At 47.0% G+C, this 13,664-nt stretch overlaps 3 protein-coding genes and 1 pseudogene across 5 annotated transcripts, besides 1 other annotated feature; 2 read left to right on the top strand and 2 right to left on the bottom strand.

Moving 5' to 3' along the window:
- The first annotated feature begins 142 nt into the window (after positions 1 to 142).
- CG6961 (uncharacterized protein) lies at positions 143 to 2,211 on the top strand. Its single transcript, NM_133097.3, has 4 exons — positions 143 to 372; positions 435 to 955; positions 1,013 to 1,754; positions 1,811 to 2,211. The coding sequence occupies exons 1-4, from the start codon at positions 293 to 295 to the stop codon at positions 1,890 to 1,892; spliced, it is 1,425 nt and encodes a 474-aa protein (NP_573325.1). The 5' UTR covers positions 143 to 292; the 3' UTR covers positions 1,893 to 2,211.
- CR6900 lies at positions 2,143 to 2,548 on the bottom strand (annotated as a pseudogene).
- A 16-nt stretch (positions 2,549 to 2,564) lies between these two features.
- Positions 2,565 to 4,471: a mobile genetic element.
- Positions 4,472 to 4,858: 387 nt separating this feature from the next.
- Positions 4,859 to 7,088, top strand: CG18259 (uncharacterized protein). The gene is made up of 4 exons (NM_133096.3): positions 4,859 to 5,057; positions 5,120 to 5,640; positions 5,698 to 6,439; positions 6,496 to 7,088. Exons 1-4 carry the CDS (start codon positions 4,978 to 4,980, stop codon positions 6,575 to 6,577), a joined length of 1,425 nt encoding a protein of 474 aa, NP_573324.1. The 5' UTR covers positions 4,859 to 4,977; the 3' UTR covers positions 6,578 to 7,088.
- CG6891 (uncharacterized protein) lies at positions 7,008 to 13,125 on the bottom strand. 3 transcript variants are annotated; one of them, NM_133095.2, is made up of 3 exons: positions 12,724 to 13,125; positions 7,349 to 7,672; positions 7,008 to 7,275 (listed from the first exon to the last, which is right to left on the bottom strand). In NM_133095.2, exons 1-3 carry the CDS (start codon positions 12,772 to 12,774, stop codon positions 7,159 to 7,161), a joined length of 492 nt encoding a protein of 163 aa, NP_573323.1. In that variant the 5' UTR covers positions 12,775 to 13,125; the 3' UTR covers positions 7,008 to 7,158. The 3 variants fall into 3 exon arrangements, with proteins under 3 accessions (NP_573323.1, NP_001259689.1, NP_728196.1); NM_001272760.1 differs by lacking the exon at positions 12,724 to 13,125 and adding an exon at positions 11,498 to 11,855; NM_167630.2 differs by lacking the exon at positions 12,724 to 13,125 and adding an exon at positions 8,508 to 8,720.
- Positions 13,126 to 13,664: the final 539 nt, after the last annotated feature.

Raw genomic sequence — 13,664 nt, 5'->3', positions numbered from 1 at the left:
ACTGTTTTTGTGAATGAACAAATAGTTAATAGTATTATTTGTATATTTGTATTAGTGTTAGTATATTGCTGTTTCTATTTTACATTTTATTTCCAGCATCACGAAAATGTTAATAAGCGATAGTTGCTATCGATAATGCCGGGCGATAGTTGGCGACCCCAAGTGTCACCAGTGAAACGCCAGTCCTATTTTTTTTACGAACGTAGCTCGAATAGTCAGGATAATTTGAATCTGGTTGTTTTTACTTCAAACATAGCTTAGGAAAGGGTGTGAAAAGCGTATACTGCGAGCCATGGACATCGATTTGAGTCTGGACGAGATTATAGAGCGGAAGCGCGGGCAACGCGGCTATCGTCCCCTCGACAGAAAGTTGTAAGTACATTTACAGGACAGCCGAAAAAATATAATGTCACTCAATGCGTTTTCCATTGCAGCAATGCGAACTTCTCCAAGCCGCGCCAGCTGCTGAACAAGCCTTTTTTCAAGCCATCGGGTGCACGAGGATCTCACTCTGATATGCCGGCAAAGCGCACCTTCGATGCCAGAAACACGATTGCCGCGAAGACACGGGCCAAGATAGCCGATGCTCGGGATCTGATCAACAAGAGCGTGCGCGACTCGGGCATCGATGCCCGCCAACTGTTGCTGGAGCGAAAGAAGGCCCGTTCGGCGGGCCCAATACTTATTGATGACGAAGAAGAGTCGTTTGAGCCATCACATCGCGCACGCGGAAAGGGAGTGCACATCGGTCAGTTTGGTCACCGCCTTAGCATGTCAAACCATGCGGACGGCACCATTCAGGCGAAATGGGACTCGGACGACGGGGTCGTTGAACTGGGTAACCACATGTTGTCCGGCTTGCGTCGAACCTTTGACCCCAGATCCCATAAGCCGGGCAAACCCTTTGCTCCACGACGCTATATTGATCTTGATAATATGCAGGACCTCGAGGATGGTTAGTTAGTGCCTTTCTCTGCCAAGCCGTTCCTAAAAAGCACTCTTCTACTTTCAGAGGAAATATCTCGCACACTGCACTTAGGGCAAATGAAGCAAGCGTCGCCACGCTACTCAATTGGTGGGCTCGACCTGAACCGCGGCGACGACGTGGAGATGTCCATGGCCCCACTAAATAACAAAATAGATAACAATGCATTCTCCATTTACGAGGCGGCCCGCAATCGCATTGAGCGTCCTTCGCTGACCAACCGACTCGTAGTTGGACGCTCAAATAGCACCAAGGAGCCTCTCGAGCGCCGCCACCGCGACACAGTAAGCACAAGTAAACTCCCAGAATCGCTGCGGTCTCGTCTGTTTGTCGGTAAGAGAGATCCTCACATTTCTCATGGCATCTACGCCAACGAGAACCGGAGAAAGGCTGTTGGTGGCGGTGGTGGTAGTGATAGCGATAGCGGTACTGATAGTGATGGTGATGCAGCTGCTCCATCGAAGAACAAGCGCCGTTCGCCATCCCCATTGTCGCTGCGTACGTCGAACACAAAGGATGGATACCGCCTGCTGGTGAGCAATCTGCATACTAACGTGACTACTGCGGATATTCGCGAGCTTTTTAGCGACATCGGCCCAGTGTACGACGCTCGTGTGGTGCGTCCCGGCACCGCCGAAGTTATTTACAAGTCACTGGAACATGCCGAGAAGGCCGTAGATACCTATCACCATCGTCAGTTCGATGACCAGCCCATGCACTGTGTGCTGGTCAATCCGCACTCCTCCCGTCGCTCGGTGCACAAGGCCAGGTGAGTGATATGCTTTAAAGATATCACGCAGTATTGTTCAACGTTCTCGGCCGTAGCTCTCGCACCGTGACCACAAACTCGTCTGGCGTGGAGGTGGACATCGATGCACTTCACTCGGTACTCTTCAGGGCCCGCTAGGAAGTGCGAGGCAGAGCCCGGGAACTACAGCAACTAGATAATTTTTTCTATTTAGTTCAACAACGTAATCCATTTTCATTTCGCGCTTATAAAATTCGAGTCGATCCATCCAGCGTATGTTTAGCAAACTAGACTAGTTTAAGTGAATTCTGCCATGTCTGTCCACTTTAGAATTTTGTGTTTAGTGAGTAAAATTTTTGTCTTATTATCATAGAAATTCAGCAGTCCCACTATAGACACAACAAAATGTATGGTATAGAAACTGATTTTACAATTGCTTGTATAATATTTCATAAAATGTACAGTTTTTAAATTTCATAAAATTAATTCATAATAATTAAAGAGAAAGGAGCAGTTTGGTAAGCAGTATATATAAAGTAACTTGGAGGTTCAGTGCTTCACGGAAGAGCTCAATGTCCAGCTCGGCCTCCACTCCCGCCTGAAGTTCCACGGCAAAATTCTGCAAAAGATTAGTGATGAGAGGATCTATTTCTGCCTCTGGGCTCTGGCATCTCTAGCTATTGGCTACTCACGTTGAGGACATCCTTGATCAGCGCCTTGTCCGTGGACATCTTGGCCCGCTGGATAACGCCCACCTCCTGCCCGATCCACGTCAGGAAGATGAACTTTTTGTGCTTGGACATCTCGTCACCCATCTGGTTGCGTATGTAGCCAGCTGGATCCCCTAATCGGTCTTCGGACCTGACCACGGCTCTCCAGAACAACGACCTGAAGTGCATACTCACCAGGATGAATGGCAAGATAAACTTGCTGCTATCCGCATTTGAGACTTAACCGACATAACCGTCACAAGAGAGACCAAGAGCCTAGTTTCTGAACATTCAGCCCTTAACAAGATGATAGAGTTGTACGAAGGGGTCACTAGCGAGCACCGCTTGACGAGCATTGCTACCCAGACTAAAGTACAAAAGCCTACCAAAAACGCTTCTCACAATGCGCAGGTGTCCAAGGGACAAGTGCCCAAAGTTCTGGCGCTCAAACCGCACGACTGGTAGAGGAGAAGGGAAGGCGACATCCAGATCAAACGAGTCCAATACAGGCAGCTACGCATCTGTCGCCAAGAATGCTAGCACGAGTGCATATTGGACCAAGGTGAAGCCTATGCGCCCGCGTAAAAAGCCTGAGGCACGGATCGTGAAGAAGACGGGTGAGGCTTGGTACGCAGAGATGCTCCGGAAACTAAGATCGGACCCGAGCCTTAGCGAACTGGGCAGAAGAATTCGGAGAACTCAGCTAGATGAGCTGTTGCTCGAAGTAGTGGGAAAAGCCTCGGGAAGCTTTCCCAAGTATAAAAGCGATCTAGAGGCGACGGTCAATGATTTGGCATCTGTGCGGCAGCTCAAAGAATAGCACTATCCTGCAGTGGACTGGACGAGGATACGATAGTAGAGGAGCATCAACAGGCCCTTGGGAGTAGAGCTGCACTGTTTTGCAGACGATGCGGCAATTACAGCAGTCGCCAAAACAATTGCAGAGTTGCAGGACAAATGTAACACCACGATTGGAGCTGCCGTCCACTGGAAAGCCGGGCTAGCAATAGCGGCTCGCAAGACCGAAGCAGTAAGTACTAAGCAGCAGGAAAAAGGTGGAGAATATGCTAGTCCTCTGTCAATGCGACACAGGTGACCTCCCAAGAGTCCCTCAAGTACCTGGGTGCTATGATAGAACCACGCGAGTTACGGCAGCAAGAATGCATCAGTCACAGTTTCTTCATTGGCTAGACTGGTGCCCAACATCGGTGGTCCAAGCTATCTGGCCAGGAAACTGGCTTCGCTGCTGTACGCTGCACCAATCTGTAGCAATGCTACAAGCAGGGGTTCATACCTGAAAGGAGCCATGGCCCTCAGGCTCATTAGAGGATTCAGGACAATATGTGAAGACGCGGCACTAACTCTGGCAGGCCGCCAATTGATCGGAGATCAAGGCTCTCGGCCTAAAGCGGGGTGGCGCTTACCGACGAGTGGCTGTTGGGTGAGTGGCAGAACAGGTGGTCTTACCAGCTCATTCCTGAGTCGGCGGTTTGGGCAGAGTGCCAACACAAATGCTTGGACTACCACCTAACCCAGTTTCACACGGACCATGGCTGCATTCGGGCCTATCTACGTCGATTGTTCTGCGTCATTTGTGAGAAAACAGAAGAGCATGTGCTAATGCACTGCTCCAGGTTTGCGATGGAGAGGGAGCAGCTAAAGACGAAGTCAGGTGCTCCGTTCAGCCCTAGTGGCTTGTTCGCAGCTATATTGGCAAAGAGCGAGGCATGGGAGCTGGGACACAGTCTAATCATTAAAATGATTAAACGTGTCCGATCAGACGAGATGGCCAACAGAGAAGGTGGCTAAACCCGAACAGGTGTCCTGTGTGGTGGCGAGTGAAGAATACTACCTGAGCGTTCCCGGCTTGTCGTAAAAAGCGACTAAAGGGTGAAAAGAGGCGCACTCATGGCCTACACTGAAGGAAGAGAGTGTGAAGCCAAATTCTGTTCATCGAAGTCATACAATGGCAGTCCCGGTGAGCGTTCAAGGACTGAAGAGCACACGGAGGTTTTTGTTTTAGTATGTGGTGTTGTTTTTGTTGTTGCGCAGGTATCAGTGTTACCAGACCAGACGTCGGCTAGCACCTAAGCGCGATTGTTCTCGGTTGTGCGAAGGGGCACACTGTGAATTAGTGACTCGTAATGTCAGTGGATAAAACGTATTATGTAGCTTAATATATCATTGACAGTTCTGAGAATTTTCAATCTTCTACAAACTAATGTTAAGACATGCAAAAATTGTTTTTGTAAATGAACAAGTAGTTTAATAGTATTAATCGTATATTTGTATAAGTGTTAGTATATTGCTGTTTCTTTTTTACATTTTATATCCAGAATAACATAGATGTTTTTAAGCGATAGTTGCTATCGATAGTGCTGGACGATAGTTTGCCACCCCAAGTGTCACCAGTGAAACGCCAGTCCTATTTTTTTTTTACGAACGTAGTTCGAATAGTCAGGATAATTTGAATCTGGTTGTTTTTACTTCACACATAGCTTAGGAAAAGGTGTGAAAAGCGTATACTGTGAGCCATGGACATCGATTTGAGTCTGGACGAGATTATAGAGCGGAAGCGCGGGCAACGCGGCTATCGTCCCCTCGACAGAAAGTTGTAAGTACATTTACAGGACAGCCGAAAAAATAGAATGTCACTCAATGCGTTTTCCATTGCAGCAATGCGAACTTCTCCAAGCCGCGCCAGCTGCTGAACAAGCCTTTTTTCAAGCCATCGGGTGCCCGAGGATCTCACTCTGATACGCCGGCAAAGCGCACCTTCGATGCCAGAAACACGATCGCCGCGAAGACACGGGCCAAGATAGCCGATGCCCGGGATCTGATCAACAAGAGCGTGCGCGACTCGGGCATCGATGCCCGCCAGCTGTTGCTGGAGCGAAAGAAGGCCCGTTCGGCGGGCCCAATACTTATTGATGACGAAGAAGAGTCGTTTGAGCCATCACATCGCGCACGCGGAAAGGGAGTGCACATCGGTCAGTTTGGTCACCGCCTTAGCATGTCAAACCATGCGGACGGCACCATTCAGGCGAAATGGGACTCGGACGACGGGGTCGTTGAACTGGGTAACCACATGTTGTCCGGCTTGCGTCGAACCTTTGACCCCAGATCCCATAAGCCGGGCAAACCCTTTGCTCCACGACGCTATATTGATCTTGATAATATGCAGGACCTCGAGGATGGTTAGTTAGTGCCTTTCTCTGCCAAGCCGTTCCTAAAAAGCACTCTTCTACTTTCAGAGGAAATATCTCGCACACTGCACTTAGGGCAAATGAAGCAAGCGTCGCCACGCTACTCAATTGGTGGGCTCGACCTGAACCGCGGCGACGACGTGGAGATGTCCATGGCCCCACTAAATAACAAAATAGATAACAATGCATTCTCCATTTACGAGGCGGCCCGCAATCGCATTGAGCGTCCTTCGCTGACCAACCGACTCGTAGTTGGACGCTCAAATACCACCAAGGAGCCTCTCGAGCGCCGCCACCGCGACACAGCAAGCACAAGTAAACTCCCAGAATCGCTGCGGTCTCGTCTGTTTGTCGGTAAGAGGGATCCTCACATTTCTCATGGCATCTACGCCAACGAGAACCGGAGAAAGGCTGTTGGTGGCGGTGGTGCTAGGGATAGCGATAGCGGTACTGATAGTGATGGTGATGCAGCTGCTCCATCGAAGAACAAGCGCCGTTCGCCATCCCCATTGTCGCTGCGTACGTCGAACACAAAGGATGGATACCGCCTGCTGGTGAGCAATCTGCATACTAACGTGACTACTGCGGATATTCGCGAGCTTTTTAGCGACATCGGCCCAGTGTACGACGCTCGTGTGGTGCGTCCCGGCACCGCCGAAGTTATTTACAAGTCACTGGAACATGCCGAGAAGGCCGTAGATACCTATCACCATCGTCAGTTCGATGACCAGCCCATGCACTGTGTGCTGGTTAATCCGCACTCCTCCCGTCGCTCGGTGCACAAAGCCAGGTGAGTGATATGCTTTAAAGATACCAAGCAGTATTGTTCAACGTTCTCGGCCGTAGCTCTCGCACCGTGACCACAAACTCGTCTGGCGTGGAGGTGGACATCGATGCACTTCACTCGGTACTCTTCAGGGTCCGCTAGGAAGCGAGAGGCAGAGCCCGGGAACTAAAGCAACTAGATAATTTTTCTCATCATTTTCATCATCTCCGTAGTATTTAGTTCAACAACGTAGTCCATTTTCATTTCGCGCTTATTAAATTCGAATCGATCCATCCAGCGTATGTTCAGAAAACCAGACTAGTTTAAACGAGAACATTTCTTTACTATAGAAACTTGAATTTTCTAATGCAAATTCTGGCATATCTGTCCACTTCAGTATTCAGTATTAGGTGGCTAAAATTTTTGTCTTATCATCAAAGTAATTCATCAGTCCCACTATATACACAATTAAATGTATGGCATTGATAATGATTTTGCATCCGCTCTTGAAATTTGGTATTGAAAACTTTTCTTTTACCTTTTTTGAATGACACTATGGATTATGATTATACGATAAATAAGAGGACCCAGTAATGTTACAATTGCTTGTATAATATTTCATAAAATGTACAGTTTTTAAATTTCATAAAATTAATTCATAATAATTAAAGAGAAAGGAGCAGTTTGGTAAGCAGTTAAGAGTTGCAAAAAAAAATGTATATGTAAAGTAACTTGGAGGCCGCTTAGTTATCCCGGATGCCCGTTCCGTAGTTGGCGCCGCCGGCACGGTTCAGTGCTTCACGGAAGAGCTCAATGTCCAGCTCGGCCTCCACTCCCGCCTGAAGTTCCACGGCAAAATTCTGCAAGAGATTAGAGATGAGAGGATCTATTTCTGCCTCTGGGCTCTGGCATCTCTAGCTATTGGCTACTCACGTTGAGGACATCCTTGATCAGCGCCTTGTCCGTGGACATCTTGGCCCTCTGGATGACGCCCACCTCCTGCCCGATCCACGTCAGGAAGATGAACTTTTTGCGCTTGGACATCTCGTCACCCATCTGGATGCGTATGTAGCCAAAGGCGCGCTCCGAGTCGCCGAACTGCTGTCGGAATTCCTCAAAGCACTGACCGCGCGCATGTACAATAATCTGGGCGCCATCGAACTTGAATACCGCCCACTCGGTGTCTGTCAGATCGGAGCGTACATCCTCGTAGGCCTCGCGAATCGAGTCCTTCTCCAGCGACGTGGCCAGCGGCATCTGCGAAAGAGCAAGGGGGAAGAGGATTATAAGCAAGCGAAGAGGGGAACTATAAGCAACTTTCAGACGGAAGTATATATCTTAATCATGTATTCCAAGTCCGAATCGTTTCGCCAAGGCGAATGGATCATCCGCTTTGGCCCATCGATAGCGAAATGTATTGTATGTACTCAATGCGGGGCCAAGTACTCTTGACGGCGCCATCTATGAGTCAGATTTAAGCGGTGCTTTCGCTTTCGATGGTTATATTACATTCAATTCGACTTGTTTCCGTGTCAGGCAACCTCAAGTCGGCCAGGGGAATAGGCACGCCATTGCATCGCCCACTTGCATTACGTTCGGGCAGATTCACGGAAAGCAATTTGTTGCCGCTTTAGTGCTTTATAAACATAATACCAGCGGGCCAGCGGAAAAGTAGCCAATGTAAATATGTACATATTTCGAAGAAAAAATAAAGGCTTTATTATGATAACATACTGGAACATACCCGCATATTAAATTACAGCATTTTTGATAATGATATCAGCACACACATATGAGGGTTCAGGGTTCTGGTTCAAAGCCCAAAAATATGATGATTTAAAAATATCGATATGTAAATGAATTTAAATTGCTTGATAAGTTCGAATGGCTTGATAGTGAAATGTAAAAAACCAAGTCTCAATACGATTTTGGTTAGCTAAAGATTAATTTTAATTGTGGTTTATTAAGTGATCTTTGGGGTAGCATTATGTGCACAAAGTTAGGCTCAGCTTAGATGCGTGGAAAGCGTGTAAAGCGATTGGATCGATGGTTTTTGATACGAGTATACTTGTAGTACGGATCGGAAAACTACCCTTTCACGTAGTGCACTCTTATTGTCTTAAGCGGATCGCCGCATTAAAATCAATTTACGCGTGACAATTTTCAATCAGCAGCCGGCGGAAAGCAGGTCAGAGATTTGATAAGTGACTTGGGGTCGTCGGAACGGGATGACAACAAACAAAGAGAGCCAAATGACTGTTGGTCCAACTGCCAGCCAAATGGATCGGGCTTGGAGTCAGGAACTAGACTCGCGTATAAATAGACATTGAAGCTGGGCCAGAGATACGGATACAGATACAGCTAAAGGTACAAATACAGATACAGATACAGATACCGATGGGAAGATGGAGATAGAGATCGCTCTATAATGCGTTCAATGACCGGAGAGTACGGCGTCTGGTGAGAAAAATCAATTAGAAAAGCGACGACTGTCGAAAATATCAAAAGCCAAACAATTAAACCCAAAGATGTTTCGGGCGACGACTTTCACAACGCGACGCAGTAAGAACTTGGAGTTTGTATGTGTATTCTATGCGTCGCATAGAACTATGGAACAGCTCTGAATCTCCCGTTTCGTGGCTCTGAATTAATTAGTCGGAAGGCAGGCAAAAAAAAAAAAAAAATGAACAAGATGCGGACGCAAACTGTGCCAAAAATGAGCGGACGACTAAGAAACCGTTGCAGCGAATGACCCACCGAAAATACCCGACAAATTTTCCCCCAAACAAGCAAGATAGCAGATACAAATGTATATAGAAATGTCGGTGCTCCTCCTGCAACCTCCACGGGTACGTGAGCCAAATTGTTGGCTAAAATTAGCTGAAATTAAGTTTCCAGCCGATAAGCCCGATAACGTTCGCACATATGTATCTATATACATATATATGCCTATATGGCCATATCTCCACTTCTGACACAATGACAACACGACAAATTAGATCACTCCAGTTGGGCTGGGAGTGCACCCAAAGATCGGATAGGATAGGCTCGGATAGCCCCACCTCCGGAATTGACGCAATGCCATCTATTTGCTCTGATAAGAAAACTGTCGCAAAACTAAAGGAACTGTAATTGATTTATTACCGAAAGTTCTTGGGATCGCCCGGGCAATTAGTGCCGGTTAAATCTGTAGGGCTCGCCTGTTCCAATTTTACACGCCATAAAAATTCAGCAGAGATTGACGCTTAGTCATAGGAATCGAGATATTGCGCTGGCTTCAGGAAATATATCGAAAAAAGGGAAACTACAATAGTTTCAAGGAAAGTCAGAGTGCGTCATCCTCGAAAGATTCGCATAGAAAAGCGAGCGACAGTAGCCAGTCCATAATTGATACGGTTAATCGTGATTCGTGATTCTCGATGGAAAACAGTGAGCAACAGTCTGATAAGTAACCTTGTAGCGATGACAGGAAATGTATATGCATACATATTTTCAGTTTCACTTGGAACCACCAATAATCCTAACAGATCCATTGAGTTAGCCACCTTTCCAGCAGGAAAGCCATCTGCCAAACAATTCGCGCTACTCAAATGGCTTGCGGCCATATCCGATAGATAGATGTACATATGTATTATATCTATCTATATATGTGGATTCGTACGTAATGAGCCATATATGCCCATGTGTGCATTCATACAGCACGCTGCATTGCCAGCTAGATATATGTAGCTATAGTATCTATAGCTATATCCATCGATATCTGGCAATGAGCGGGCCGGCGATGCATCAAACGCGGCTATAACTGCAGCTAAACGTAACCAAGCATAATACAGCAAATAACAATTTGCTAACGAAAACGAAACCGAATCCCCAGCGCCAGGTGCTTGAAACTGACTTGCTGCGTAACTCAACGCTGATACCCTTGTGAAAGGTATCGCAGTTGTAGAAATTCTTGGGATACCTTTAAAATAAACATCTATGAGAACGTATTGTATGTAAATAATCCTGTCCTTAAGTAAACAGCAAGCTATCGAGAACTACAGAGTGAATGGTATTATATCCGTATCTTTTATCATTCGATGCCTGGTATACACCACTGACATTATTTCAAGTTAACTCTGTTTGTATAGTTTATATATCTAATTGTATGGTATATATAGATCGTGAGCTCATAAAGCAAATACTGAAGTATGAACAATAAAAGTTAGAGTATTCACTTTCGATTGCACTAAACATTTTGTATTTTATTCGCTTTTTCATTGTGTATGTACAAGTGGACCGAAAGTGTTTTATGTTGACTAATGAATTTCAGATAAGAAACGAAAAAAATTCCAAATAATACGATCGGGCATGAATAAAGGAAAATAAAGGAGAGGCGATGCAGATATATATATGACATACATGCACAGTGAAAACACAATATGCGGAATATTCGTGGGTCGATGCAACTGACTCATTGGCAAGGCAATTGGAAAATAACCAATAAATTGCAGCGAATCGGTTATTAACCGCTTCGCCTTGGCCAGACTAAGTCCAAAAAAAAAAAAAAAATAAATAAAACAAGCAAAAAAAATAATTGGCAATGTTGTGACAAATTGCCAGTTGCCGCAGCGCAGTCGCAATGACGTACTTGCTCCGGGTCTGGGACCGCCGATATGTCAATGTTCTTTTTCCCCCACTTTACTTTACTTTATTTCATTTCATTTTATTTCTTATTTTTATTCCGCTGCCGTCGATGTTTCATTCGCCACGCACACTAGCACAAACAGTGCAGGAAACAAAGGAGCAAACTGTTTTGTGGCTGCTCACGCCCCAGACGCCCGGAGTCGGGGGATCTGGGATGCCGGATGGGGTTGTGGATGGTCATTCTGATGGGTACGGGGTATCGGTATGGGGTACGGGTTGCGGGTTGCGGGAAACGAGGTTCCGAGTGCGTGATTCATGCCGCCTGAAGGTGACGACGACGACGACGACTCGGGGAGTGGATGACCAAAATTGGCGCGTCAGGAAGCGATTCCCGAGCATTGAAAGGGTGTGGAATGGCCGATATCCCCATCGATTCCATACACTTTTATTACTCACTTGTTTGCCTGCACTTGGAAACCTCGAAATTGTAATATTTATTGGCCTGCACAATCGTTTTGTTTGATGCCATAGAGATTAGGTTGGCGAACAAGTGCTGTGCACCAAAAGTCACATGAAACGCAGATCTTGCGATCAGCTGAACGAAGTACCCGCAAGATAATGGCACTGCAACCATTTACCCAGCTCCCAGTGCCCGCTAAATACCGTAATCTGGAAAGCTATACGTGTTTGCCAGGGCGACGGACTGCGCCGCATTAACCGCAGCGTCTTCGTTGGGTATCGATGGTGTCTCGAGATCCCAGCGAGCAAGTGCAGCAGCGGCAGCCGCACTGCAAACGCACTTGAACTTGATATGCATCGCTGCGAAGGCGTCGCATTCGGATTCAGTTTTTGGGTTCGGATTCGGATTCGGAGTCGCCCCCACAATCTGCATCCGCCCCCGCAATCGCATCCAGCCAAGATGATATTGCCCCTCGGTACTCAGTCCCTGTTCCTGCCCTGCCCTGCCCCTTTCCGCCCAGCCAGCCAGAGCCATAAAACCCAGCTGCCACCCCGCCTCCTGGACCTCTGGCCCTCTGGGGCCGGTTCTTGTGGAGCGGAGTCGCCGGCGAGCCAATGTCAGAGTTATTTACAGACACTCACGCATGCCCAGCGATATACACACACGCCGCATGGGCCTGGGCTTCAGCAACTCCAGTGTGTACACCGGAAGAAAACTGTATTTTGTATCCTTAAAGCCAATGTCCGAGTTCAATACCACTGTTGGTAATTGAATTTTTATATTATTGTATATTTCTACTAATCCCCAATATTTTTCAATATATATTTGAACAATTTAAAGTTCGAAAATCGATCATTATTCTCAAGAGAATATTATTTTTTTTTAGCATTCTTTAATTGTAGGTATTTATAATGTAGTGGTGATTAGAACTTTCTTCCATTTTAAGGTTGTGCCATCGGATTGGCTCAGCCTTAAAAGTGATCAGCATACTGAGTACCCGTTTTCTTTCGGTGCATTTATAAGATATCTCTCCGGCCTGCTCTCTGACTCTCTGGACTTCTGGCTGCCCCATCCAATCTTTTATAATTCTTAATTTTCGGTCGTCCCCTGCCGGTATACACACACATTTCATGGTCCCTGCCCGGAGCAGGACTACCGACTCCATCCATCTCCAACTCCAACTCGAACTCCATGTGTGCCCAACCCACTCCCCACTACTCACCCTTCTCGGCTTGCTCTCCACCAATTGCTCGACCTCGATGCCGTCCGACATGCTGGTGCGCTGTGTTCTGGATGTGGATGTAGATATGGTTTTCAATGCGCAGCTGGGATGCTGGTGCTCTTGGGAACAGCTTCCTGGGATCGCGGGTGAGTCTCGAAGGGGAACGGAGTGCTGGTCTGGCGGGAAGAGTTGACCGTTTGCAAGGTGACAAAGTGGCAGAGTGGCAGAGTGGCACAATGACAACGAAAACAAAAATACACAGCGCCAGAAAAACAACAAAAAAACACAATCCAAGCGCACAAAGAGCGATGGACAGAACCAGCACAGTTCCAGATATCCAGATATTAGAGCAGCCGCTGAACTTCGTCCGACCACCACGAGTTGTATCTCACGAATGCGGCGTTGCCGGCGTCTGCAACTCCGAATGAAGTGCCGACCGTCGACCGCCGAAGTCGGCGGCGCAGTCGCCGTGCGTGCGAGCGAGATGCACTGGCCAGAAGGCCCCACGGCAGCTGTTAGACAAACAGCAGGTGCGACAGAGACGGCTGCGTGGGGAGCAAGCGAGAGCGGGCGAACTGCGACGATGTCGCCGCATTTGGCTTTATTTTCATTTTCATTTTCAGTGCAGGCATTTCGGAAACACCAAAAAAAGCCAGATGTTGGCTAGTGTTTTATGCGTACACCGCGAGAAAATTTAGTCTGCTAGATGCTCCTATAATGATAATGAAGTTTGCATAAATACTTCGTGTTAGCCATCTTAACTGGCAATGGCCACAGGAAACCATAACATCGTGCGCAAATATATGTATAGTCAGATGGATAGAAAAACAACGACTGTACTCCTCCATCTAAACTATGTACGTCCTTAAGGATCAGCTGAATCCCTTGAAGAAGATCTCTTCCTCGATGGTGAAGAGGCTTACGAGAAGTGAATTCTATCT

Source organism: Drosophila melanogaster, chromosome X (genome assembly GCF_000001215.4).
Source record: "Drosophila melanogaster chromosome X".
Classification (NCBI taxonomy): domain Eukaryota; kingdom Metazoa; phylum Arthropoda; class Insecta; order Diptera; family Drosophilidae; genus Drosophila; species Drosophila melanogaster.
The sequence above is the reverse complement of the archived record's forward strand: the minus strand, read 5'-3'. Positions and strand labels throughout refer to the sequence as shown.